At 46.0% G+C, this 25839-nt stretch overlaps 8 protein-coding genes across 9 annotated transcripts; 5 read left to right on the top strand and 3 right to left on the bottom strand.

The window, feature by feature from the left end:
- The first annotated feature begins 1315 nt into the window (after positions 1 to 1315).
- On the top strand, positions 1316 to 3502 carry LOC6590471 (mitochondrial-processing peptidase subunit alpha). Its single transcript, XM_002016621.2, has 6 exons — positions 1316 to 1428; positions 1533 to 1911; positions 1967 to 2383; positions 2437 to 2577; positions 2646 to 3150; positions 3207 to 3502. Exons 1-6 carry the CDS (start codon positions 1376 to 1378, stop codon positions 3377 to 3379), a joined length of 1668 nt encoding a protein of 555 aa, XP_002016657.1. The 5' UTR covers positions 1316 to 1375; the 3' UTR covers positions 3380 to 3502.
- Positions 3491 to 7708, bottom strand: LOC6590470 (ribonuclease 3). Of its 2 annotated transcripts, none has more exons than XM_026987018.1 (3): positions 6178 to 7708; positions 3792 to 6113; positions 3491 to 3735 (listed from the first exon to the last, which is right to left on the bottom strand). In XM_026987018.1, the coding sequence occupies exons 1-3, from the start codon at positions 7595 to 7597 to the stop codon at positions 3596 to 3598; spliced, it is 3882 nt and encodes a 1293-aa protein (XP_026842819.1). In that variant the 5' UTR covers positions 7598 to 7708; the 3' UTR covers positions 3491 to 3595. The 2 variants fall into 2 exon arrangements, with proteins under 2 accessions (XP_026842819.1, XP_026842820.1); XM_026987019.1 differs by having other exon boundaries at positions 3491 to 3732.
- A 239-nt stretch (positions 7709 to 7947) lies between these two features.
- Positions 7948 to 9421, top strand: LOC113565248 (ribonuclease H1). The gene is made up of 6 exons (XM_026987021.1): positions 7948 to 8006; positions 8073 to 8369; positions 8433 to 8489; positions 8562 to 8779; positions 8840 to 9110; positions 9167 to 9421. Exons 2-6 carry the CDS (start codon positions 8079 to 8081, stop codon positions 9263 to 9265), a joined length of 936 nt encoding a protein of 311 aa, XP_026842822.1. The 5' UTR covers positions 7948 to 8006; positions 8073 to 8078; the 3' UTR covers positions 9266 to 9421.
- A 1079-nt stretch (positions 9422 to 10500) lies between these two features.
- Positions 10501 to 11901, top strand: LOC6590469 (phosphatidylinositol-glycan biosynthesis class X protein). The gene is made up of 4 exons (XM_002016619.2): positions 10501 to 10686; positions 10747 to 10879; positions 10939 to 11087; positions 11155 to 11901. Exons 1-4 carry the CDS (start codon positions 10562 to 10564, stop codon positions 11561 to 11563), a joined length of 816 nt encoding a protein of 271 aa, XP_002016655.2. The 5' UTR covers positions 10501 to 10561; the 3' UTR covers positions 11564 to 11901.
- Positions 11678 to 14909, bottom strand: LOC6590468 (putative inorganic phosphate cotransporter). Its single transcript, XM_026987020.1, has 3 exons — positions 14564 to 14909; positions 12828 to 13492; positions 11678 to 12754 (listed from the first exon to the last, which is right to left on the bottom strand). Exons 1-3 carry the CDS (start codon positions 14595 to 14597, stop codon positions 12020 to 12022), a joined length of 1434 nt encoding a protein of 477 aa, XP_026842821.1. The 5' UTR covers positions 14598 to 14909; the 3' UTR covers positions 11678 to 12019.
- A 1006-nt stretch (positions 14910 to 15915) lies between these two features.
- Positions 15916 to 17892, top strand: LOC6590467 (probable lysine-specific demethylase 4A). The gene is made up of 4 exons (XM_002016617.2): positions 15916 to 16098; positions 16155 to 16246; positions 16314 to 17177; positions 17239 to 17892. The coding sequence occupies exons 1-4, from the start codon at positions 15943 to 15945 to the stop codon at positions 17603 to 17605; spliced, it is 1479 nt and encodes a 492-aa protein (XP_002016653.2). The 5' UTR covers positions 15916 to 15942; the 3' UTR covers positions 17606 to 17892.
- A 469-nt stretch (positions 17893 to 18361) lies between these two features.
- On the top strand, positions 18362 to 19821 carry LOC6590466 (odorant receptor 43b). Its single transcript, XM_002016616.2, has 3 exons — positions 18362 to 19131; positions 19185 to 19542; positions 19593 to 19821. Exons 1-3 carry the CDS (start codon positions 18362 to 18364, stop codon positions 19686 to 19688), a joined length of 1224 nt encoding a protein of 407 aa, XP_002016652.1. The 3' UTR covers positions 19689 to 19821.
- A 100-nt stretch (positions 19822 to 19921) lies between these two features.
- Positions 19922 to 22739, bottom strand: LOC6590465 (cullin homolog 1). Its single transcript, XM_002016615.2, has 3 exons — positions 21661 to 22739; positions 20535 to 21584; positions 19922 to 20459 (listed from the first exon to the last, which is right to left on the bottom strand). Exons 1-3 carry the CDS (start codon positions 22531 to 22533, stop codon positions 20058 to 20060), a joined length of 2325 nt encoding a protein of 774 aa, XP_002016651.1. The 5' UTR covers positions 22534 to 22739; the 3' UTR covers positions 19922 to 20057.
- Positions 22740 to 25839: the final 3100 nt, after the last annotated feature.

Below are 25839 nucleotides of genomic sequence, written 5' to 3'. Positions count from 1 at the left end.
CATTCATAGCTAAAATGAATAATGAATAAAGAGAAAATGTAAATGGAAAATATGTTGCTTTTTACTATAACATAACGGAAAAAAGCAGTGACTGGAAACTTAACAGGGCAATACTGGTACGTGGGAATGGCAAAAGTCAAGAGGGAGAAGAAAAAGAAGAGCACGGTGACCGTTCACGGTATTTTTTAACACTTTTCAAAGATATATCTAAGAAAAACTGGTTCCACGCAGGTTTTTTTAATTTTCGCTCTCAAATCGTACTTACGTGCATCATTTATTCCAATGGATTGCATTTGTATTCTTTTCGTTTTTTCACTTTCAAACAATACCTATTTGGCGCGCACCACTCGCATCCAGTCGATAGTAGCGCTGGCCGATCTGCTGTCTTCGAAACGGTTATTGGTTCTTTTAGCTCTCAATCTTCATCAATGGGATAACACTATGTAGAAGGAGCTAAGGGTTTTAGTTGGTCAGCATTATTCAACGGAATATCAAAATAAAGGAATGTGAATAATAGAATTTAAATTCGTCAGAATATTTACGGTATATTTTTAAGATGAGATCGTAAATTTTGGTATATATCTGAGGGTCGGACGGTATATTTTCTCAATAAATCCGCGGTCACACTGATTTTGTTGCCACCTTGGCCATCACACACACCTTGCAGTTTCATAATATTTTTCTAGTATTTTCCAGTATATTTTAATACCCTCTTGTCCAATGCATCAATGTAGAAATCGTGTAGAAATGCCATTTAGAGCCATATTTCAGGCCACATCGAATACTAGTTCGTAGTCAGCATCAAATTTGCCATCAAAATCTTAATAATTTAAAAGATGTCGCTTGCATGGGGCTTATAAAAAAAAACGGCCAAACACTTACACATTTCCCCTTAAGGTGTCGCTTTTCGTAGTTACATGAAAATGTAGTTAATATGTAGCAAATGAGTAGTTAGCATTTAATTACTACGTAAGGAAATTAATTTATTGAACATTTTTGTTGACTGTTTTTGTTTAAACCTTATTTTATGACCAGTCCAATAAGAACGAAAACTTAAATTCAACCAGTCTTGTGCGAAATTGATTTAGTAATCGGATAAAACTAAGAGTCTGAAGCTGAGAGCCTTAGCTAGCTAGTAATATTCAACCGAACATCAAAAACTAGGAATATGATGCAACTTGAATACAAATAATTCGTCAGTACATTTACGGTATATTTTGAACTTTGTGACGTATTTTGGTCAGAAGAAGAGTCAAAATTCATTCCTTCGCACATTTTTGATTCCGAAATAAAATAGAATATGTTTTTGAATCAAATTCAATTTTAAGTTATAAAAATTTGAAGATATCGGTTACAACACCAAACCTGCAGCAAAATGAACGCGCGAGGCATCGGCATTCTGAAAACGCTCAAGCACTCCTGGCGCACGTAAGAATCGTGTAGATTTGGGTGGAGTGGAGGTTGTGGTTGGGGGGGGTGTGCATGTCAGACCCGGCGAATATAATCATGATCTTTTGACGCTTATTTCGCAGATTTCCACGTCGTTTCGCCACCAAAGTTACGAAAGTTGGCAGCGATGAAATTGGCAGTGGCACTGGCATAGGGAGAATCACTGGCGGCCTGCGAGACAAAGATGGCCACAACAAGGTTAATACGCCGTCGAAGCAAATCGTAACGCACCTTCCGCCACTAACAGAACCACTGCCAAACATGCCGGAGGCTGTATATGCAGAGCCAATGGCTGAGAGTGCCGCCACAAAGGTAACGACCCTTTCCAATGGACTGCGCATTGCCTCGGAGCCGCGTTACGGACAATTCTGTACTGTCGGACTGGTTATAAACTCGGGCCCACGCTATGAGGTGGCCTATCCCGGAGGTGTGTCGCATTTTCTGGAAAAGCTAGCCTTCAATGTAAGTTTGCTTTGAAATATGTTGGACAATCCTTAATTTTCGTTATATTCCAAAGTCCACAGTTAACTTTCCCAACAGAGATGCCATACTGAAAGAGCTGGAGAAGAACGGTGGCATCTGCGACTGTCAGACCTCGCGCGATACCCTCATCTATGCTGCCAGCATTGACAGCAGGGCCATTGACTCGGTTACGCGTCTCTTGGCGGATGTCACTCTACGACCCACGATAAGCGAGCAGGAAGTGAATCTAGCAGCGCGTGCCGTCAACTTCGAGCTGGAGACGCTGGGCATGCGCCCCGAGCAGGAACCGATACTGATGGACATGATACACGCAGCTGCGTACAGGGACAATACTCTAGGCCTGCCAAAGCTCTGCCCTCCAGAGACTCTGGAAAGCATAGATCGGGCTGTGCTAATGAACTACCTGAAGCATCATCACTCTCCCAGCCGCATGGTTTTCGCAGGCGTTGGTGTAAGTTGTTTTTCTTATTACTTTTCCACTTCAAGTAACGCTCGTTATTGCAGGTGGATCACGACGAACTGGTGGAGCACGTGAGGAAGTACTTTGTAGAAGAGGAAGCCATCTGGGAGACCGAGCCAGAAAGCAACGTGGGACCTAATGAGGTAGACACGTCTATCGCCCAGTACACTGGCGGTATTGTGAAGGTGAGCGTTGTATATTATTGCAACTTGCCGTTATCTATCTATAACAAAGCTATTTATATTATTACTAGGAGCAATGCGAAATTCCCATTTATGCGGCTGCGGGTCTGCCAGAACTGGCGCATGTCGTCCTTGGCTTTGAAGGATGCGCTCACCAGGATCCAGACTTTGTGCCCCTCTGCGTGCTCAACATAATGATGGGTGGCGGGGGCTCCTTCTCTTCCGGCGGACCTGGCAAGGGCATGTACTCGCGCCTCTACACAAAAGTCCTAAATCGCTACCATTGGATGTACAGTGCCACGGCATACAATCATGCCTATACCGACAGCGGCTTGTTCTGCATACACGGCAGTGCGCCGCCGCAGCACTTGAACGACATGGTCGAGGTGATAATACGCGAACTGTTGAGCATGGCAGCCGAACCGGGTCGCGAGGAGTTGATGCGCTCGAAAATACAGCTGCAATCGATGCTACTGATGAACCTGGAATCGCGACCAGTAGTGTTCGAGGATGTCGGGCGTCAGGTGCTCGTGTCTGGGCATCGTAAGCGGCCAGAGCATTTCATTAAGGAGATAGGTAAGTAGAGTGCCCTGCCAATATTAAACTGTTTTCGTAAATGCTCCCTTTTACAGAGAAAGTGTCCGCCGCTGATATACAACGTGTGGCCACACGACTGCTCAGCTCCCCACCATCACTGGCCGCACGTGGAGACATTTCCGGCCTGCCCGAAATGAGCCATGTAACCTCCGCCCTTGGTGGTGCCGGGCGCACCGGTCTGGGGCGACGATTGTCCCTCTTTAAATAGCACTGGACGTGAAACTTCCATGAAATGAGAAAGCATTTCACATTGTTGGGCTCATAATTCGTAGAGCATTCATGTTTTGTTTCAATTGGCTAAAATAATTACAAAAACTAATTTTGTTTCGAATTAATTTATTTTGGCAGAGCTCCGTTTTAGTTAAAGTACATTTTGGAAATGCAAGCGACTTTGAAAGAAGTTAAGTACACATCTAGTCGACTTCTAAGATAATGGCGATGAGGACGATGGCGAGGATGGCATGCGGCGACGGCGCTTGGGAGTTATTTTGGAGTCGTCGCTGTCGCTGTCACTGTCACTGCTGCTGTCGGTGTCGACTCCACTCCGTGGCAAGCGATGGGCTGCTGGAAATAAACGATTACCAACTGTTGCATCATCCAAAATTGCTTCGAGTACTTACCAGTCGGACTCTTGGCTGTGCCATTGTCAAGTTCATCATCCTCCGGTAACTCGTCGCTGGAGATGTTTTCATGCATGCGATACTGCTTGGGCAAGTGGGATTCATCCTGCAGGACCGCCGTATATTTGGGCTTCTTGGCCTTGTCCTCGTCCTGCTGTTTGTCGGCATCGTTGTCCACCTCGCTGCCCGTCTGTTTCTTAATGCTTTTGGCAATCACCCGTTTCTGGTGATCCAACTGCGGGAAAAGGTCCCGCGAGTTCTCCAAGGCCTGCTTGGCTGCGTTCATCTCGGCCTGCTGAATGGAGGCACCACTAGAGGTGGCCAAGCGCTTTGATCGGAAGTAGACAGCCACCTTGTAGACACGCGTGTTGGTCGGACCACTGGCCTCGACCACCTTGTAGTAGGGTATGTCCGGCTCCCCGCCGTCCATAGTGCGGAGTGTGAGGCAACATTGCTGCAGCTTGGACTTTGGGTCGTTCCAGTCCTGGTTCATGATAAACAACTGGAGACGTGGAAACAGGCAGACATGGCAGAACTGCTCGCAGAACAGCAGACCCTTGTCGACATATAGCGAACCCAGAAATGCCTCCAGCAGATCAGCGCGGTCTTTGGTCTTTAGGTCTGCCTTGGGATTAGCGTAGACGGCATACTTGGTCATGCCCAGGTCATCGCACACTACGGCCTGAGTGCGATTATTGACCAGCGAAGAGCGTAGAAGCGACAAATGGCCCTCGTGATGCTCGGGGAAGTGACGATACAGGTATTCCGAGCTTATCAACTGGAGGACAGTGTCGCCCAGGAACTCTAACCGCTGATTGGAGCCCAGCGTGAGATGGGTGAAACCGATAGAGCGGTCGGTGAAGGCTCGGGCCAAAAGGCGGATGTGCTTGAACTTAAGTCCAATCGAGTCTTCGAACTTAGTTAGATCCTTCAGGACGCGATAAGAATCAATGCAACGACGATCGCCCAAAGGCTCCTGTTCCTGCAGCGGATGCTCCGGCAGGTTCTTCCAAATGTTCAAAAGTTTGCCCTCCTTCCTGAACAATGCCTCCGTAAAGACTTCGTCGGCCACTTTGATACCGCCGTCCAGCAAAAGCGCTCCCATCAGGGCCTCAAAGCAATTGGCCATCGCATGCCGCAGTTCCAGTTCGTGGCACAAATCGGAACCATGGGCATACAGCATAAACTCCTCTAGCTGCAGTTTCTTCGCCAGCAGAGCCAAATGCTGATTTTGCACAATGGCAGCTCGGTAGGTGGCCAGGCCGCCCTCCTCAAGCTCTGGGAACATGAAGAACAAATGAATCGAACTGAGGAATTCGACGACAGCGTCGCCCAGGAACTCCAGGCGTTCGTTGTGGGTGATGTTCGAAACGGTCTCCTGATCCTTGCCAAAGCGGGACATAATGCTGACCAGCGTGTTGATGCCCCGCTTCCTTGTGTTCATGTAGTGGATCTTGCGGTCCCCGTACTCCGGCTGCCGTATGCCACAGTTGGTGAGCGAGTTGCGAGCATGGTCCGGATTGGTGCCGTAGTTCTCCTTGTACGAGGGATGCGTCAGCGCCAGCTGCAGAAGATAGCGATTCTTGAATTGGTAGCCAATGCTCTCCTCGAGCAGGTCCAGCGACTTGTGGAAGCGCAAATGGCACGTCAGCACGGGTATCAGCATGGCATGTTGCACAATGTCGCACATGATGCCGGTTCGAAAGAAACCCTCCGAGCTGATGGCCACCGTGATGTTGCGCTTCATCCGTCCCTGAGTGCGCATCTCCTGCAGCCGCTGCTCCTTATCCTCTAGCTTGCGTTTGTCCTTGAACGAGGGCTTCGACATGTTTGCCATTAAATGCCGGAACTTGACGTAATCACGCCAGGCCTTCTGGTACTCCGGATTGCCCGCATAGCTCAACTGGGGAGGACGTATGCCAAAATGCACAATGGCCGGATGCGAGATCCCCGACTCCTGGTGCACGCACTCGGGCAAGTCCGAGTTGTTCCTGTCCAACTGGTCCACACGCAACGAGCATGGCTTGTGGCCCGGCTTGGTCACCAGCATGCCCTTTATAAAGTCCACATAGTTCTGCCATTCGCTCTGACTGATCTGGTTCAAGTGAAGCAACTGCTGCCGCTCCACCAGTTCGGCCGAGTTGTCCAGCAGATACTTGAGTACCTCACACATCGCCAGCACCTCTTTGCCATTGTCGGGCAGGTCACGCACGAACCGGGGGAGGAAATGAAACGCTGGGCAGGATTCAACACCATCAGCTCCAGTATTGGGCTCCAGGTTAAAGTCAACCAGCTCCAGCAGCTCGTGAAACAGGTATTTGACTGAGATGCAAAGGGGAGAGAATAATCAATGAAGAACTAAAAATGATGGCTCATGCATGCTTACAAAAAAGGTCCAGCTCGTGAATGGTGAAGTTGTCGGGCATCTTCTCCTCGTCGTATTCAATTGTGTACTCTATATTGAAGCGAATCACCTTGCAGACCGGCAGATCGGTGAGGCGCACGTGGGACAGCAGCGAGAATCCCTCGAAGAGAAACTCGTGCTCATCGTGTTTGATAATAGTTGGCGTCTTGGTCAGAAAGTTGGTGGGCGGCGATATGGTGATGCGATAATGAAACAGACTGTTGGCGTTGTTTGTGGCCTTGTCGCACAGCTTGTAGCCGGTCTCTCCGGGATAGATGCCATGCCGGATACCGCTGCGACGCGACTTGGCAGAGCAGCGACATAGGGGACCGTCATTCATCTCGCCCGCATCGTTGTGCCAGAGATCGGCATGAACACGCTGCGGATGCTGCACCTTGCGCGACAACTCCTCCATGCAGCAGTCCTGCTCGACCTTGAAGCCGTCTTCGTCCGAGTCGTCATCGGACGACGAGGAGCAGGCCTCCGACTTGTGTTTGTGCTTGCAGACGCGACGTCGCGCCTTCCTCGGAGGCGGCGCATAGACAGGCAATGTCTTGCGCACTCGATCTGCTCGCTTAAGTAGTTCGTCCTCAAAGAGATCGCACAATTTCTGCAAACGCTTTTTGCTCCTGACCTCATTTTCGTTATTGGTGCGTTCGTAATATGGCTCGGCTGGCGAGGATCGTACCCAAGACTCGACTGTGGCTGCCGTATCGTTGAGGGCATTCATTTTCTCAATGTAATCCTCTGGCTTCTCGCAATAGTTGGAGCACCATTGGCGGAGAAGGCGATCTCGCTCCGTTTCCACTTTTGGTTTTGTCTTGGATTGCGGCGCTTTCCCATCTGCGGGCTCGTATCTTTCTCGATAGCTCCGAGGACCATACTCCTCGGCTGGGGCACCTCTTGGAGGGTAATAATGCTGCGATGGGCGCTGTTCCCTCTGCGGGTAGTACGCATGTCGTGGATCATATCGCTTGGAGTAACTGTACTCCCCCGAGTGTTTTCCGTAGACTGGATTCAAATTGTACGACTGGGGTCTTGGGTTAGTCGGGCGAGAGTTCGGCATGTACGAGTACCGATCTTGGTATTTGTAGCCTTCGTATGCATACGCGCCTTGGTCGTATTGGGCGTACGGTGGTCCTTGGTACTGATAACCTTCATACCCGTACGCTCCTTGATGGTAGGGATCGAAAGTTGGCGCTGCTGAAGCGTTAAAAGAGGCGGCGTCTGGATACCTGTAATAAGGTGTAGAGCCCTGAGCGTAGTCGTTCACCGGGGGCGTAGCGTTTTGGCTGTAGTTGTAGGAGGATGAGCTGGGATCCTTCACACCAGGCGGCGGAGGGTCTTCAGCGGGCGGCAGTTGAACAGGCACCTGCTGCGCTGGAGTCGGAGGCTGATACATTGTTTCTAATCCAAAATCGACGAAAACTTATTTTTAATCCACTCTCTGTTCAATGCTTGGTCGCAGCTGGCAGCCCTGCCTGTTTGTTTACGTTGTGTTGGCCGATCTGGCAAGGCCAGGAGAGTGACCGTTTACGGTATTTTTAATGCTGTTCGGTATATTTTGTCAATTTCATCAAACTACTAATTTTCATTTTCAACGGTATATAGAAATCCAATAAAATTATGTGGGCAGGGCTGAGAGATCTATCTAGCTAGTAATATTCAACGGAAGATCAAAAACGAGGATTATGTAAAAAATAGAACTTGAATTCGTCAGTATATTTACAGTATATTTTTGAAATCAGATGGTATGTTTCGGTATATTTCTGTCGGTCGGTCACACTGTAGGTAACTACAAAACCCGGGAGGTAAATAAAAAATATTTATTTATTACACTTAACATGTTGTTGCTACTCCGTTCCTTGCGAATCCAGCGAACAATGGCATTCTATGCTGTGGCGAATGGGCGAAAGGCGGGAATCTATGACACCTGGGACAAATGTGAGCAGCAAGTGAAGGGCTTCAAGAATGCAGTGTATAAGAAATTCAACACACGCCAGGAAGCGGAGCAATTCATTAACATTAAAGGATCCTACGCACCCCACGAAGTAGCAGTGCCGCTGGGACAAAAGCAGCCTCCGCCAGCCAACTGGGGCACTATAAAGCCACAGAAGCCTCAATATACAGAAGCATGGCCGGACGAAGATCACGACCTGGTGGAGGACGAGCTGGTAAGCAAGACAATATGTTCGGCTGCGATTGAGGCTTCATATTTTTGTTTGTTTTACTTCTAGAATGCAGCCATGAATGAAGTGGAGGGTGATGCGAAACCAGCTAGCAGTAGTAATCTGGTAACCAAGAACAGAACTTTAGTTTGAAATGTATGAGTTAAACTCTCTTTTTCGTTCTATGTGGCGACAAAGAAACGCAAAGGGGACGACTGCGACGATAGGCAAAAGAAAGTACCTCGTCATGTATCCCGAGTTGCGGAAGCAGCTGGCCTCAAGCACGTCGGTGAATTTGATTTTGAAATCGACACCGAGGGCTATGTCATTGTATACACAGACGGCTCTTGTATAGGAAATGGTCGCAAGGGTGCATGTGCCGGGTATGGAGTCTATTTTGGCGACAATCACAAGCTGTAAGTAAGTGGAAGCCACCGTCGGAAAGCTATTAAATTCTTTGCTAAATGCCCATGCAGAAATGCAGCTAAACCAGTGAGCGGACGCGTCACAAATAACGTGGGCGAGATACAGGCAGCGATTCATGCCATTAAGACAGCACGGGATTTAGGCATTGGGAAGCTTTGCATTTACACGGACTCTCAGTTCCTGATCAACTCGATAACCTTGTGGGTGCAAGGCTGGAAGAGGAGGGGCTGGATGTTGGCAAACAATCAGCCGGTAAAGAATGTAGTGGATTTTAAGGAGCTGGACGAGCTACTTCAAAACAAGGACATCAAAGTAAAATGGGTTTGTATTTCGCTTACATTGATTTTTTTTTTTTTGTTATGTATTGTTTCCGTTAGAACTATGTGGAGGCCCACAAGGGCATTAAAGGCAACGAAATGGCAGATAAATTGGCGCGACAAGGATCCGCTCTGTACAAAGAACTGAATTTGAAATAATCATCAATTGGACATTACTTTTTAAATTTCGCGCTCAAACCAAAGTATTGAATTCAACCGTTATGGTAACACCAAATAAAATGAAATAGACTCATGTGCCGAGAAATCGGCAACAACATGGCGCGGATTGAGCAACATTTGCATACCCTGGGGAAATGGGTATTATAGAACTGAGAGAGTGTTTGTCATTTCAGTCTCTGTTTTAAAACTATTTCAACGACATTTATTGTCTTCTCACAGAGACCAAGGATAAGTATCAGGATCAGGATATATATACAAGATACTAATCAAATGAATGAACACGTCTAAAACATATCAATATGGGAAAAGGTCTTTACTAAGGTTTGAAAACAGTATCTTCATATACAAGCAAGAAATGACGTGACATTCCAACTTACTTACGTTGCCACTGTTTTCTGTTAACATTTTTGGTTTATACCTTGTTTTAGACACAATAAAATACAAAAAGATCTTAAAAGTAGCTAATATCATAGAACCATTATCATTAATGGGAAAAAATTATGTGGGTAGAGCTAAGGGTTTTAGTTAGCATTATTCAACGTAATATCAAAATTTAGTAATAAGAACGACTTTTCTCTTACGTTTTATTTGTTTGCCCTTTTTTTTGGCAAAATATAATAAAAGCAAGTATTTAAAATATACCAGTCAAATAGAAAATAGTTTCATTAATTGGATAAAATTATGTGGGCATGGCTAAATGGTTTATATAGCTAATAATATTCGACGGAACATCAAAATTGAGCAATATGGTTTTTAATCCTTGACGGAGAACATTTAACCTATTATAAGCCAAGGGGGTATTTCAATTTTCCACCGAAAATAATGCAAATTTCATAATGTTAGCGCAGTGTAGGAGAAAGACATAGTGTGTTTTTTTTTTAAGTTCAGAGGAAATATGGCATGAATCAACAAGAAGAATTTACAATCGTTAATATTTTCCGCCATTTACCTCCAGTGTTTGAACTATTTAAATAGAGGGGGCATAAGAGGGCTAAGTTCGGTTTTTCAGCTATATTGTTGATGAGAACCAAAATTGAGGGAAAAACAATAAAAGCCAAGTATTTTATAAGCAGTAGAAAATTTATTCATTAAACGGATAAAATTATCTGGGCATGGCTAAATGTTCTATCTAGCTAGTAATATTAAACCGAATATGTAAAATAGAACTTTAGTCCGTCAGTATATTTACGGTATATTTTGAAAATGAGACGGAAATGAAACGGAATGTTTTTATTTACAAATTTGCTTGAGAATTGTTCGTTTTATTAGCTAAAAATGATTTCAAAGCCTAATTGGATGAGTGCAATAGGTGTGATTGCTCTCCTGGCAAGTGCAGCACACAGCTATCTTCTGCAACAGCCGATAGTGCACGTCGAAATGGAGAAGGCCGGCATGCACAGGTCGGTAGTGTGAACTGTCCAACAAATAATTTTATGAATTGTATTCTATGTATACGACAGAACACTAACGTACAGAGTGCAGTTCGATTTTCCCCTGGCGGGCAAGGACTGTGACTATATGCTGCTGCAACCGCTGCCAGCAGCCGTTTACATAAGCACCGACGAGCTGGATGATTTGCAGCGCCTCAGAAGAGTAAGTTTGTCTGTAGTTCATTGAAATGGAATCTTAGGCTTATCCCATTGACTTTCCAGCTAAGTGCCGTCTACCCGAAGTTTGTGAACATTGAAGAGCCCACTGAGAGGGCGCAGCCGTTCTCTGTGTTGTTGCGCGGCGTGCCGAAACTAATGGAAATTGTAACGCTTCCAATTCATTTTCGCTATCACGCACCGAGCGATAAGAGGTTCAGTGTTCTTGACTATTGTAAAGCATACTCGATTGCATTTATATTAACCGCAAACACCTTACAGATCCACCAGCATGGTAGCTATAGCTACGCCAGAACTCTATCTGAACTGTCCGATCGCTGATAGTGAGCTGGTTGACAATGAATTGGTTGCCCGACCTGATAAGCTGTACTGCCTGAACGCGCACAAAAGCAGATTTGACGAAAACATCGTCACTGATACGGAGCCGACAACCCTCCACAATCTGGAGCGTTGCAACTGGAAGCAAATACATGTGGAATACCAGCTGAGGGCGCCTCTAAGAGCAGAAATACCCGTTGGCAATACGAATGCATATGCTCCTGTTCTTTATGGCACCATTATACTCACCTGGACGATGGCCATTTGGACAATGCTACGCACACTGTCATCTGCGCGCCGCATTAATCAGCGACTTAACGAACAGCGGCAGTTGCAGCGAAAGGTCAAGTAACATGCAACGAAAACGGTACGCTTCCATTCCAATATCGAGACAGTTCTGAACGGGGCTGGAAGCAGTGGATAAGAGTGATTAGGTTCCTTTACTTCTCGTTAGACGAACAAAGAATTTAGTATTGTAAATATTTATTGGTATGCTCGGAGCAAGCAGAGACAGACGATGATAAGACAATTCAAATATTTAAACATATTCCGGACATAATACATATGAAACGTGCCACACATCGTAAACTTTATATTAAGCTTATCACAAATTGTATTCATATTAAGCTTAGCATTAACATAAACGTAAACCAAAGTCTTTAATTATAACTAAAGCATATATCAAATATCGCTGATTTGCTAGACGCGTGTCCCGAACTATCTACCTATACAGAAATTGTATATTATAGTAACTTATAGAGCCATAATAGTGTAAACGAGATTGTGGACAGGGTCGAGGTACAGCATATTAAAAACGATTGTCCTTGTCTGTCGTGGGAGCAATGGTCTTGGAGTCGTTCTCAATGTTGTTGCGCAAGGTTATCGTGCTGGACAGGTTCTTTGGCTCGTTCCAGGACTGCACAGTGGCCTTGCCAAATATCACAAACAAGGTGTTGCATACTAAGTAAACTGCCCCGGTGATGAAGAAGACCGTACGCCATTGGCTCGGATCCTCCTCCTCGGTTAGAATGGCGCCGACCACCAACGGCGCGACAATAGATGTCACACCGGCAATTCCGTTGGTTACGCCCATCATAGGACCAGCAAAGTTGGGCGACAAATCAATGTGGTTAATGAGGTAACCACAGGAGCAGCCCGCATTGATTCCCACGGCAAGTGTCAGCAGTAGAATGGCCCAGGTCTTCTCGTCGGCGGTCATGTAGCCCAGTCCGATCAGGCAGGCCATCGGTCCCCACTGTCCAATCGAGTTGAAGAGCTTGCGGGCAGTCGTGGTCGAAATGACGCCTCGGTTGATGAGCAGATCCGACATGGGGCTGACCACCAGGCAGAGCACTCCCATGGCAAAGTATGGCAGGGAGGAGAGGAATGCATTCGATTTGACATCCAACTGCAGAACCTTGCTCATGTACGAGGGCATCTCGGTTAGCAGCGTGTAGAATCCCCAGGTGAAGCCGCAGTGAGCGGCCAAAAGTCCATAAAAGGCTGGCGATTTGAAGATCGAGATCCAGGGCACTGGCATGGACTGGAGTAGACGGACAAAACGAAATCAGACTATGCTTACTCTGGAATAAAATCAACTGGTGTGTTGTACATACCTGACTGCTACTGTTGCTGCCTGTGAGGCTCTCGATGTACTCCCGTTCCGCCTTCGTGATGTTGCGTGCTGTGGCTGGCTCGTCGGCAGCCTGCCAGAAAAAGAGCAACGCCCATGCCAAGCTAAGGCCTCCAGACAAGTAGAACAGTCCGGGCCAGCCCATGCTCGACTCGAAAATGAATCCACTCGTGACCAGAATAACAGCCGTCCCGAACTGGGCGCCCGAATAGATGCCGGTGGTAAGGAAGCCCCGCTCCGTGCGCGGCACCCATTTGGCCAACAAGGTGTGTACACAGGGGTAGACAGTGCCTTGAACTAGACCGGTGAGGACCCGCAATACGCAGACACTCTCCCAGCCATTGGCCGCCGCCATGGGATGGAAAAATGACAAGACTCCGCCGATGGCGGTGGCCGATCCCAGAACTATTTTTGCCCCGAAACGTTTGGCCAGCAAACCTGAGGGAACCTGCGAGACGACATAGCCCCAGAAGAAGCTGCTCAGTATCAGGGACTTATCCGACAAATCCCAGCTGTAGTAGGGGGCCCCGGCAGTGGATTGGGTCATCGGTACGATGGCGGCCGAGATGTCGACGCGCTGAAAGTAGTTGATCATCATGCCGACGAACAGGAGGATTGCCTGCCAGTGGCGAGCTCCAAAACCACTTGCTATTTGAAGAATAAAATTAAGAATTGATTAAAGTCCTGTAAATGATTTCTATACTTAATTAACAATGCTTAACAGGCTAATGTGTGGAGATGATTTGGCACCACCCGGAGTAGCAGAGGTGTCCTCTCCCCATTTACGAAGTAAACCATGTCGGCGCGGATCGTCGTCTGGCAAAGTAATCTACCGATTGCCCCATTATATAAATTAACTGTGGGATTTGTTTGGTTTGTCATTTGCATGATTATTTCTAGGACCTTTTTTATTCAATTTACGTTTTATGGCCGCTTAACAATGTTCTGATAGTGCGTGCTGATGCCATTAATTAACGACTCCGACTGAATGCTTTGTCTTTTATTATATTATAATAATATTTTCATTATCATCACCGCATGCAAATGAGGAAAAACAAAACAAAGCTCGCCTGTTTTCAATGGAAAAGTGGCCGCCGACCCAGCACAGGGTAGTAGTCAAGGGAGGGGCCTCGAAAAGTGTGAAACAAGCCATATTTCTTAACTGCTCTCCGGGCTTGTCCTCAATAGATCTGGAGATTTACTTTTATTCCCCAAAAATTATGTACTCTGCAGATGGGAAGAAACCTTAAGAATAATGTAAATATTTACATTGCCTCAAACGAAATTATCTTCTGTTTGTGATTTGTGTGAAGATATATAAGATACGGGCATGATATATGCCAGCAGATGACTAATTTGCAAGTAAAACTAGACATCAGGAATGCAGCAACAATAAGATCATAGGGTAGGTCTGGAAACAGACATAGTGTGATCGTACTAATGATAGAAAGCACCATGTATTGTGGTATAAGAGCGAGCCGATCATTGTTGCATCACTTGGATTATCAACTATAATTCAGTCGTGTTCTCAACCGGCAAACTCGTATCAATAACCCATTAAGAGTTGACTAAAGAAAAAAAAAATTCTCAGCTCGGCCACAGCGATTAAATACGAGTACACGGAAACACTTCAGATAGTATCTTTGATTCATTTACGAGTATATTCGCCACTAGGTTTTATTGTTTGGTTATTCCTGTGCTGTGCTTTGATTTACTCACGCCTTGCCATATCCGAAGAGGTATCGAAACCCATATCTACTTTATTATCGTATACGCGGATTACACTAGGGACAACACTTTGATTTAGAATTGGTCAACCTTCTTAGGCGCAATTCCGATGGACGGCGAAACGACGACTGTTCCTGGGTTGGAGTGCACCTTTCGCTTTTATACTGATACCACTAAGAACAGAACCCATTTTTCCTGATTACAGCTGGGCCAGTTTTGAAGTGCCTGCGACTCTACGCGGATCGTTCGTTCATTATCTCAACCATAATCATAAAAAAACAATAAAACTCGGCGGGAACGAACTCTCATCTTGGCTTTTCTCCAGACTCAATGCAAATCACATATTGTATGAATTATGATGCCCATTGCTTTTGAAATAATTTCACAAATTGTTATTCTTTCGATCAATCTGTGTACTCAGCTGTTTACTCCTTATCGCTGTCAATTCGCTTCCAGAATGTTATCTAAGTCGTTTGATTATCTCCCATTTACAGTGTTGCTGGGCTGCATTGAAAAGCCCTTTTAATTTGAATGTCTAGAGTGTAATCTCTTCTTTTGTGCATTTTTTCACCGAAATTCGTCCGTTGTTTATCCAAGGCGCTTATTGTTATATAGCACTAATACGAGTCGTCGGCACTGGGAGTTCCGGGAATTATATATACAGATATGATATCAGGTGTAATGATTGTTTGAACGGTGGCTTCGAATCGAAAATGATGTAAGTTCTATAAAAGACAGATCAATCTTTTTTGTTTGTAAGATGGAGGGCTTATAAAATTCAAGACAAAAAGTTAAGAGCCAGGTCAGGGGCGAATAAGAGTTGAAAAGAAATAAAGTTTTTACGATCGGGAGTGACGATTGTAGCGAAGATTTGAATCAGGCGCGCAGGAAGCGCGGGCATCAAGGTTGCATTTCTTGCAGAGTGGCCAGACGGCACAATGTTGGGCCTTTTTGTTGGTTCGCTGGAAAGGCCACACCAATCGGGATTTTAGAATTAGTTTCTTAATTTAAAAATTGTAATAAAAAAAATTTTTTATTTTAAGATGGGGCAAAATTAAAGTTCCCCATATAAATTTTCCGATGCAGCGGTAGTAGTGTCTGCTGCAGTCAGTGGAGCTTTGATTATTTTTTTTTTTTGCTCAAAACCTGCATTTTTAGGTAAACAGCTTGTATATTTTTATGTTTATATATTTTTATTGCATTTTTTACAAATATTTTCTACCATTTTCAAATATTTCCCAATATTTTGTAAGACGCGTTATGGACCTTTGTTGTTTTTTGCCCATTCGCTGGAAAGGCCACACCAATCGGCATTTGAGAATTAAGAATTGATAAAAAAAAAATCATATAGAAAGAAAACTGCGGCGGTTATGTCTACAAAGTATTCATTTCCAGATGGGGAACAAAATAAAGTTCCCCGCATCATGACCTTTCGTCCCAGCTACAATGAGTTCCAGCACTTTTCGACTTACATAGAGTATATGGAGAGTCGCGGGGCCCATCTCGCTGGCTTGGTTAAAATTCAGGTAAATGGTAAAATTCATGGATGCGAATGTATGTTTATTTAGCTTAACTTATGCAGCCCCCGCCAGAATGGGTCCCCAGGAAGTCTGGGTACGACATAGAGAACATCAATATGACGATTCCTCCACCGATTTCTCAGGTGGTCCAGGGGTAAGAAGTTGCTTGGCGTGAAAGATGGACACTGTACAGTTGACACTTGTGTGGACTTGGTTTTTAGGGCACAAGGAGTGTACCAGCAATTCAACGTGCAACAACGCAAGCAGATGACACTGCGTCAGTTCATGGAGAAGGCAAACTCCGAGCTACACAGCACACCGCGTCACATCGACTACGACGACCTGGAGCGGAAATATTGGAAGAATGTTACATACGTATCACCGCTGTATGCAGCTGATGTCCAGGGAACGCTCAGTGACGAGGAACTAGATGTGTGGAACATCGGGCGCCTAGACACCGTACTGAACCTGGTTAACACAGATTATAATATAACCATAGACGGAGTTAATACAGCGTACCTCTATTTCGGAATGTGGAAGAGTTCCTTTGCTTGGCACACCGAAGACATGGATCTTTATTCCATAAATTATCTTCATTTTGGTGCTCCCAAAACATGGTACGCCATTCCACCGGCCTACGGAAGACGCTTGGAGAAGCTGGCCAATGAGTTATTCCCTGAAACCTATCAGGAATGCAATGCGTACCTCCGTCACAAGATGACCATGATAAGTCCCAAAGTTTTGCGCCAGCATAATATACCCTACAACAAAATTACCCAGGAGGCGGGTGAAATTATGATAACCTTTCCGTTTGGCTACCATTCTGGCTTCAACCACGGCTTCAATGGTGCAGAGTCGACCAACTTTGCGTCCAAGCGCTGGATAGAGTATGGCAAGCGCGCTAGCATATGCAGGTGCCGCAGCGATATGGTTAAAATCTCAATGGAGACATTTGTGCGCCACTTTCAGCCGGACCGCTATGATAACTGGTTGAAGGGAAAAGACTTTGGCTATCACCCGGAGGAGCCAGGCAAGCTATGTCCTGCAAATCCGCCAACAATCAATGTGTACGACAAGAAGGAAAGGTAGTAATCAAGTAGTATATCCTACTTCTGATAACTATAATAATTTATTTCACTGTTTTAGTATGGCTGTGTTCAAGTCAAAAGCTCCCACGTCGCAGAAACGAGGCTGCTCGATGGCTACAAACGCAGATGCAAATGGTGCAGATGATGACGATGATAGGGCTAGCGTAACCAGCACCAGCAGCTTACGTCTGAAGCAGGCTGTCGTCAAGCTTCGCAAACTCCCACAAAGCGCTATGGTATCTGAACCTCCTGCCACACCAGAAAAGTATGACTTCAACTCGATTGTCGAGAAGGGCGTTAAGCGCTTGTGGGAGGAGCTGCCCAATCCAAATCCTGGAGTCAATTTGCTAAATAACGGTGTGGTGAAGAACACAAAACGAATGCGCTTTCACACAAAGGTCCTCACACTCGAGGACGAGGACTGAAGATTGACCATAGCTCCCGCTGGATCTCCTTGTTAATAACACTGTGCATAACTGAAACCTATTTTATAAACTGATAGTATTAACTGTAGTTTTAGTTAAGTGTCGCCATCTTTAAGGAAGCTTGTGTATATACATATACATATGTTATGTAGAATATAGTATAACCTTCAATTCAAATGAATTACTGGGCTGAGAAAAACGTGTGTATCGAACTCTTGAGTACATATTTGGCACTTGTCGTCGGCCAAAGAAGTTTCAAGTTATAAATGTTTAATTTGTGATCTAAAGATTTAGTGTCTGTTTTATATCATATCACATATGGTTTGGTTCCCATTGCAATAAGTATGCAGAAATTCAAATAACGAATTCACTCCCGTTGCAACGTAACGCCCAAAAAAAATGAATGTCTAAATAATAAATCAACTAAGATATTCTTGAAACATCAAACATTGTGTCTCTTACTGGGTGTATCGGTTGATTTGAAGCTTGAAGTTGTATTATTTTGTCTAAGTAAAGGAATATAGTGATGAGGGTTATCCTTTAGTCGGCGATGCATCGCACACCCCTTCAAATGCAATAGTAGTTTCAATATGTGCGAAAATAGTTCTGCAAAATGTCGGTGCAACGCCCCATACCCAGTTGGATAACCAGTAATTAAAAGTTGCGACGGAGGAAACGCAATATGGTCAACAATTGACTGGCTATAAAGGGCTCCTGGTGCTGTACCTGATCCAGAAGCAGCTTAAACGTTTGAAAATGTTCTTCAAACTTGTGTACCCGGCTCCGCTGTCGGAGCCAATCGGGACGAGGGATTCTACTGTTTACTTGCTCAAAACACTGCATATTGCGGGCCTAGATTTTTACAACGACTTCGGAATTGGTCGCAAGATTTTGCGGGTGATCTCCTTCAGCTATAACATTTTTTACCTTCCGCTGAGTTTTCCGATTAACTACAAGATACACTTTTCCCAGTTTCCACCCGATCTGCTGCTGCAGTCGCTGCAACTGTGTTTGAACACCTGGTGCTTTTCGATCAAATTCTTCACCCTGTCTATCCTAAAGGAGCGCTTTGAAATGGCAAACAAGTGCTTCGATGAGTTGGACGTGTATTGTGTCACCCCGGAGGAGAAGCGCAAGGTCCGGGTTACAGTAGCCACCATCAACAAACTGTACCTGATCTTTGGGATTGTCTACTTTCTCTACGCCACCTCCACTCTCGTGGATGGCCTTTTCCATGACCGCGTCCCTTATAACACCTATTATCCGTTCATTGACTGGCGTCTCGACAGACGGCAGTTGTACATACAGAGTTTTGTAGAGTACTTCACTGTGGGGTACGCAATATTCGTGGCCACAGCCACGGACTCGTACCCCGTGATCTATGTGGCGGCTTTGCGAACTCACATTCTAATGCTGAAGGACCGCATCGTTCGCCTGGGCGAGGCCAATAACGAGGCGAACGCTGATCCAGATAACATCTTTAAATCGCTGGTCGAGTGCATCAAGGCTCACAGGACGATGTTGAAGTAAGTCGCCTTTCGGTTTTTGCAGAAGGATCGTTGTGATATGTCTTCCCAAGCTTCTGCGACACCATTCGACCCATCATTTCGGGCACAATATTTGCCCAGTTCATCATCTGCGGCTCCATTCTGGGCATTGTCATGATAAACATGGTGCTATTCGCTGATCAATCGACCCGCTTTGGCATCGTTACCTACGTGATGGCTGTGCTGTTGCAGACCTTTCCGCTCTGTTTCTACTGCAACGCTATCGTGGACGACTGCAATGACCTGGCTGATTCCCTGTTCCACTCGGCTTGGTGGATGCAGGACAAGCGCTACCAAAGCACGGCCCTTCAGTTTCTGCAGAAGCTGCAGCAGCCCATAACGTTCACGGCCATGAACATATTCACAATCAATCTGGCCACCAACATCAATGTGAGTCCATGGCGTGGAAGAAACATACCTCAACTCTGGTTCTTTTGCAGGTGGCCAAGTTTGCTTTCACCGTGTACGCCATAGCGAGCGGAATGAATCTGGATGAGAAGTTGCAGCTGCAGGACTCTGGAGCCGACACTCCGTGAACGTACAGAATCCAGCACAAAGGTAAACACTGGTTTGCATCGAAGTTTTATAATTAATGAATGAAAATATGAATACATCGAACTATGAGTAACGTAAATGTAAATTAAAACAAAACGATTTGATTTAAAAAAGAAAACACCTCCAGGAAGCCCTTAAAAAACGAGCAGAAGCTGATCAGACCCTAGCCGCAAATCCAAGTCGGTCGATGGAGTATTTTTCATCTCGCTAGTAGTTTGATTATTGAGGCGGCAGTTTATTTGGGTGTTCAGAAGGGTGGGAGGGATCGGAGCGGGTACTACAGCAATAATGATATTTTTTGTATGGTTGACGTTGATGAATCAGCGTACAGTTTTAAATTTAAAATAACCTTAGGCAAGATAACTATATGTGTCTTTGTGTCCCTCCATGCGCTCCAAATACTCCTTCTCAATCAGAATGTCGATGCACTTTTTAATGACGGGCACCTTGGGCTTAAAGCGCGTCGACAGCTGATTGAGCACCTCGGAGATTAGATTGGTGTGGTTGAGGCGCTTGCGCATCTTCATAATGCGCACAATGGCGGCCTGTATCAACAGCTTACGGTCCTCCTCAATGTGTTTATGTACAGTCTCCTGCTCCACTTTAAGCTCAGTCTTCAGAGGCTGGTTTATGTTAATGCGGCGCTTCTTATTCTTGTAGTCCAGGAACAGCTCCACAGTTGACTCGGGCGTCAATGAGTTCTCATTATCGGTGGACGTCAAAACCTTTGCCTTGAGCAATATTTGCAAAACCTAAATGTGCAAGCATAAAATGAATTTAGTGGATTACAGAATACATTCGACAGAATCATGTAGTTATACGTTTACCTGAATCAAGCTTTCCAACTGGGTCTGGGTGTTTTCCAGCAGCTGTTGGACTGTGAAGCTGAGCTGGTCGTTGAACTGTAAGAGCACCGACATCTGGAAGGTACTAGCTTGCAGGGTGTACACTGTCGACGTGTTGTTGCGATTCACGTTCATGATCAGCTCTCCCTTGCACATTTGATACAGCCAGTTCAGCTTGCGGCCGGAGTGACGGGCGGCATAGAATTCGTTGAATTGACGTACGGATCGCTCAAGCTCTGACGGCAACAGGAAGTTGTTGCTCAGCTGGAAGGGCCACGAGCCGGAGGAGAGGACCTCGATGCCGAAATCAATTTCGGATACGACATTGTTCGTCAGCAGGTGCTCCTTAAAGTTGGAGTTGAGGTCCTTGGAGACGCCAATGTCCTGGAACATGCGCTGAAGCTTGACCGTGTACTCATAGCCACAGGTCTGCTTCAGCTTAGAGATCATCATGGCCTCGGCATCGTCGGATGCTGATGTGTGGTTCACCAAACGCTTTGCGAGCATCTTAGAGTAGTATTTCTGGAAGACGTCCTTATCCTCTATGTACTTAAATACGACCATCACCTGGTTCAGGTTGTCTTCGAGCTCCTTGTCCTCGGGATTCTTGGATGATTTCTTTAGCAAAATATCGCAGTACTTGGCAAGCAGTTCCGGCGATTTGCTGGCCGTGTTCGCAGCCGTAACCACGTTCGAATTGATGAACTTTCCGCATGCCTTGTCCAATGCGGCCACAAATCCGTTGTCATTGTTGAATGCCGTCAGCACGAGGGCATTATATTTTTTATGTACATCGAGTATGGTTTGGACATATGTCTTGGGATCGTTTAACGCATCGGTGGTGCAGCACTTGACAATGGCTTCGGTGCCCTGATGCAGTATGTGCTGCTCGAGGATGGTCTTCAGATCTGCCAGGTTTTTCGGTGAAAGTGCAACCAAAGAGTACATGCGCTTAAGGTCATCATTTCGATCTGCGTTCAACAGATTCTGGAACTCGGTGTGGAATATTTTGAGATGCTTCTCGATGAGAACCTGAGAGAACAGTACGACAAGGGGAAATTACTTAGCAAATTAAATCAAACAGAATTGACTGACGGCACTCGCATACCTGCTCGCATGTTGACTTAAGAGTCTCTGCTGTGGTATCGTGCAGGTACGAAAGGCCGTTCTTTGAGTTCAGGCCACGGACGCGTTGTTTCTCCTCCTCCAGGCGATTCTCAACGTGCTTGAGATATTCAGTCACCGTGTTGTTTGATAGGAACGCATCGGACTCTTTCTCGTAGAAAGCGGCTGTGTCGGCTATGAATTTGCTCTCAAAGTTGTCCTTGTAGACGGAGAGCTTCTGTTGGTTCGTGTCGGAGTCATCTTCATTAAAGCTTAATTCCACATAGGACTCGATCACATCGCGCACCAGTGATCGGTTGATCAGCTTGCCCTGGCGCTCCTCTTCAATGGACTTGAGGACGGCCTTGGTGACGGGCTCGTTCAGTACCTGGAACAGGTGCCCCTTCCAGGCGACCAGAGCCAGGCGGTAGATTTTGTAGATACCCTTCTGTCCCTCCTCGCACTCGCGCTTCACCCAGTTGCGGTTCAAGTAGTTGCAGATGCCATCCAATACAATACTGGAGAACTGATACGCGTTCCACTGCTTGGTATACCGCGACAGGAGCACCTCTTCGCCGCTAATTGCCCTGAACTTGGCCAGCAGCTCGGTAAGATAGGTCTTGAGGAACTGCTCCAGGCGATCGTATAGCTTTTTGCCCACCAGTTGGGCTCCGCCAGTCTTTCCATTGCTGCGGCCGCTTGGAGCTGCGTTCACACTGGTGCAGTAGTCATAGACGTGTGTGTAGAAGCGCATGTACTGGGTGCGGGTCAGGGACTTCTCTTGTTCGTAGACCTGGCGTATGCCTTCATCCAACTCACTCCAGATGTCGTCCAGATTGACTGGCTTTTGTGTGGTCTGTGCGCCTGAACGACTCATTGCTGTGGTGGCGGGTGGCAAGTGCGCTTTACCCTCTTTCTGTGGAGACTGCCGCTGGGCCTGTTGCTCTTGCGGTTGTGGCGGATTTTTTCTGGCAGCTGTTGTTGTAGAGGACGCGGACGACGACAACGACAACAGCGGGGGCGAGGGATTGTTATCCTGATGGCGTCGTTTGGCGGCTCTCGTCCTAGGTGCTTTGGTCGGAATTTTGACTAATAGGGTGATCAAAATTTAGAGATTCAAGAATATGATCTGAAAGGAAATAAAACGAACATGTACTGTAGCAGACCTGGCTTCAACATGCAAGCCACATAAATAAATCAAACCGAAGGTCGACCGTTTTGATCCAATGACACATTCATAAAGCCACAAAAAAAAGTAGCCAAAAGAGAGACTTACGAACGTTCAAGTGTATTTGTGCGTGCGTGCGTTTGTGCATGTGTTGCCCCCGCATACATTATGCTCAAGGTGTAATACGATACAAAGAAAATCATTCCCTTCCCTGAAAAGCATACACAGCCAACCTTGAATCACAGTGCGGTAGAGTATCTACTGTCGGATAAACAAGTGGGCGGCGAGCACGCCTCTACCTATTGCAATCGGGTGCCGTTCTCTCGTCTTAAAAATCAGTAAACTTCCTGGTTAAAAAGCACTCGCACATACATATACACATGAATGTACGCGCGCAACCACCTCACACACACTAGCACACAAAGCAAACCAATGCACATAACCAATTTTAGCATTAAATGAAGAAAGCAGACAAAAAAGAGCATGAAAACCAAAAAGTCTTATAGAACCTAAAGATAACTGTAAATTTTAGTCGAAAGAGTCGGGCACAGCTCGATTTTCGTTTTCTTTCTGTGACGTCGTGATTTCCCCTTGGAGCACTTTTTCACTTGTTCGCCATTTTCACATTTCTCATTGCGGATTGCGTTGGACCCCAAAATAACCAATTGGTCGACATATTTACCTGTCACCAGATATCCAGTAATTCTAAATTAGAATCAGTGTGTTTTTTTACTTTATATATTTTTATTACTACAATATTTCCGACGAAACTGAACTTTCCAACAAAAAACACAATGACAACAATTTTTGTTTTTTTCTAATGATTTATCGATAAAATATACCGTCCGACCCTCAGAAATATACCAAAATATACCGTCTTATTTTAAAAATATACTTGAATTCAAGTTCTATTTTACATATTCCTCGTTTTTGATCTTCCGTGAAATATTCTCAGCTATATAGAACATTTAGCCATGCCCACATAATTTTATCCGATTAATGAATAATTTTCTACTTAACTGGCTTATTCTAAATACTTGTTTTTATTGTATTTTGCGTAAACTAAGGTTTTAGCGAAAATGGTCAAACAAGAAAGGTTTTAGCGAAATAGGTCAAAACAAAAAAGGATAGTTGTTCATATTGCTCAATTTAGAGATTCCGTTCAATAATTCTGGCTAACTAAAACCCTAAGTTTTGCCCTATATAATTTAAGGCCGTTGATGAATAAATTTTCTTCAAGATTGGTTAGTTTTTAGTCCTTACTTAAGTTCACCAAAAAAAAAACAGTCGCAATATTATGAAGCGGGCCGAGGTGGCGCCCTCATCAATGGCTCCCACAAACGGGCCTGCAACAGCTGTATCACTTGGAGTTTCCATTTGAACGTTCGACTAGATGTTCAAAGTCCAGAATTCAACAATAATAATGTTTAAACGTTGCTCTTTCCAGTTTGCTTTCAACACTGAAGCTAAGAATTATTGGAATTCTCACAATATTTGTCAAGCTGATTGCGAGTGATAAGGCCGTCGAGCCCTCTCGTTATACATATATCGACAATGGTGAAAACAAAAAACTCGCTCTTCGGAGTAAATATTTATTGCGAGTAATATAAATACAGCTAGCGAAGTTATGCCGCAACAAACTCGCGAACTGTAAAATCATTATCAAAATATGACCGCAACCAATTGTTCTGGACACGTTCATAACGGTTTGAGTAGTTTATCGAAGCACTCGCCGGACTGGCAGCTGAACTGATCCACCCGGCATGTGGGACATCCCACTTCATCCGACTTGTCCAGGCAGTCCTTTGAACTGCGACAGACGATGCAGCTCCACGGAACAACGCTCTCCGTTGACAGTGATCCGTTCCACTCCGGTCTTGTCTTGCTAGGCTTTTCCGAGTCCCCAGTATCGTTGACGCCTACGGATTCACCCAGGCAGCTAAAAACGGCAACGCTTTAGGAACACAATTGTGCGGATGGTCACGTTAATGCTGTTGGAGTAGGAGCAGGTCCAGAAGAGCAGCCGCCCAATGATGTCGATGGCAATGTCGAACGGCTGGCCGGAGTTGGCCAACAGGCTCACCTTTGTGCCATTTGCCAGAGAGCGCTTGATGCTGTGACTCCTGTCTTCGATCTGGAGGAAGTAAAAGAAGCATTAGGGATATTGGGGGATACCGGGCTGCTAATCTCCTCTGCTGATCCTCCTTACCCAGTAAATGTAATGCGAGATCGGATCATAGTCCACGGCTCGGATATTCTTGCCGGACACCGGCAGCGGCACATTCGGGCAGTCTGTCGTGTTCGGCAGCAGTTGGCCGAAGCTGTTCCTCTGGCTGAAGATGATGTAGTTCATGCAGGAGACCCCGTTCTTGGCCAGCTGGTAGTGGGTGGGGCAGGCACAGGTTATGCCCCGTCTGTCGGGCTGGGCCAGGCACAGGTGGGAGCAGCCCCCGTTGTTGACCTTGCACGTATTAGCCCCACCTGTCGCTTGTCGTTGCACACAAGCAGCGAAGTGATGTAAGTCATGCCCGAGTGGACGAGGCTGCGGTTCTCGCCCGTCGTCTTGTGCACCCGCTCAATGTCGCCGGTGTTCCAGTCGCTCCAGTACACGTAGTCCTGATACAGGGAAACCGCGTACGGCTCGTCGGTGTCGCTGCCCACCAGTATCTGGCGCTTCTTGCCATCGCAGTCGGCGCTCTCTATCTTCGCTGGCCGCGACTGGGTGGCCCAGTAGAGGCGACTCGTCTCCTGGTCGAATGTGAGCCCGGCCGCATAGTTGGCTCCCGCCACGATGGTTTGCAGCTCGGATCCGTCCATCGTGGCACGCCGTATGGAGTCCGAAGGCGACTCTGTCCAGTACATGTAGCCGCGGCGCGGCTCGAGGACCAGGGACCGGGGCTCCTCCACCTCCTTCCACAAGAGCACGCGCCGATGAGACGAACCTCCGCATCGGACCATCGGATGCCGTCCGGCCCAATCAGACCCGAGTCCACGATCTGCTGCACATAGGAGCCA

This window comes from Drosophila persimilis, unplaced genomic scaffold, assembly GCF_003286085.1.
Source record: "Drosophila persimilis strain 14011-0111.01,24,50 unplaced genomic scaffold, DperRS2 tig00000002-arrow-pilon, whole genome shotgun sequence".
NCBI classification, from domain to species: domain Eukaryota; kingdom Metazoa; phylum Arthropoda; class Insecta; order Diptera; family Drosophilidae; genus Drosophila; species Drosophila persimilis.
The sequence above is the reverse complement of the archived record's forward strand: the minus strand, read 5'-3'. Positions and strand labels throughout refer to the sequence as shown.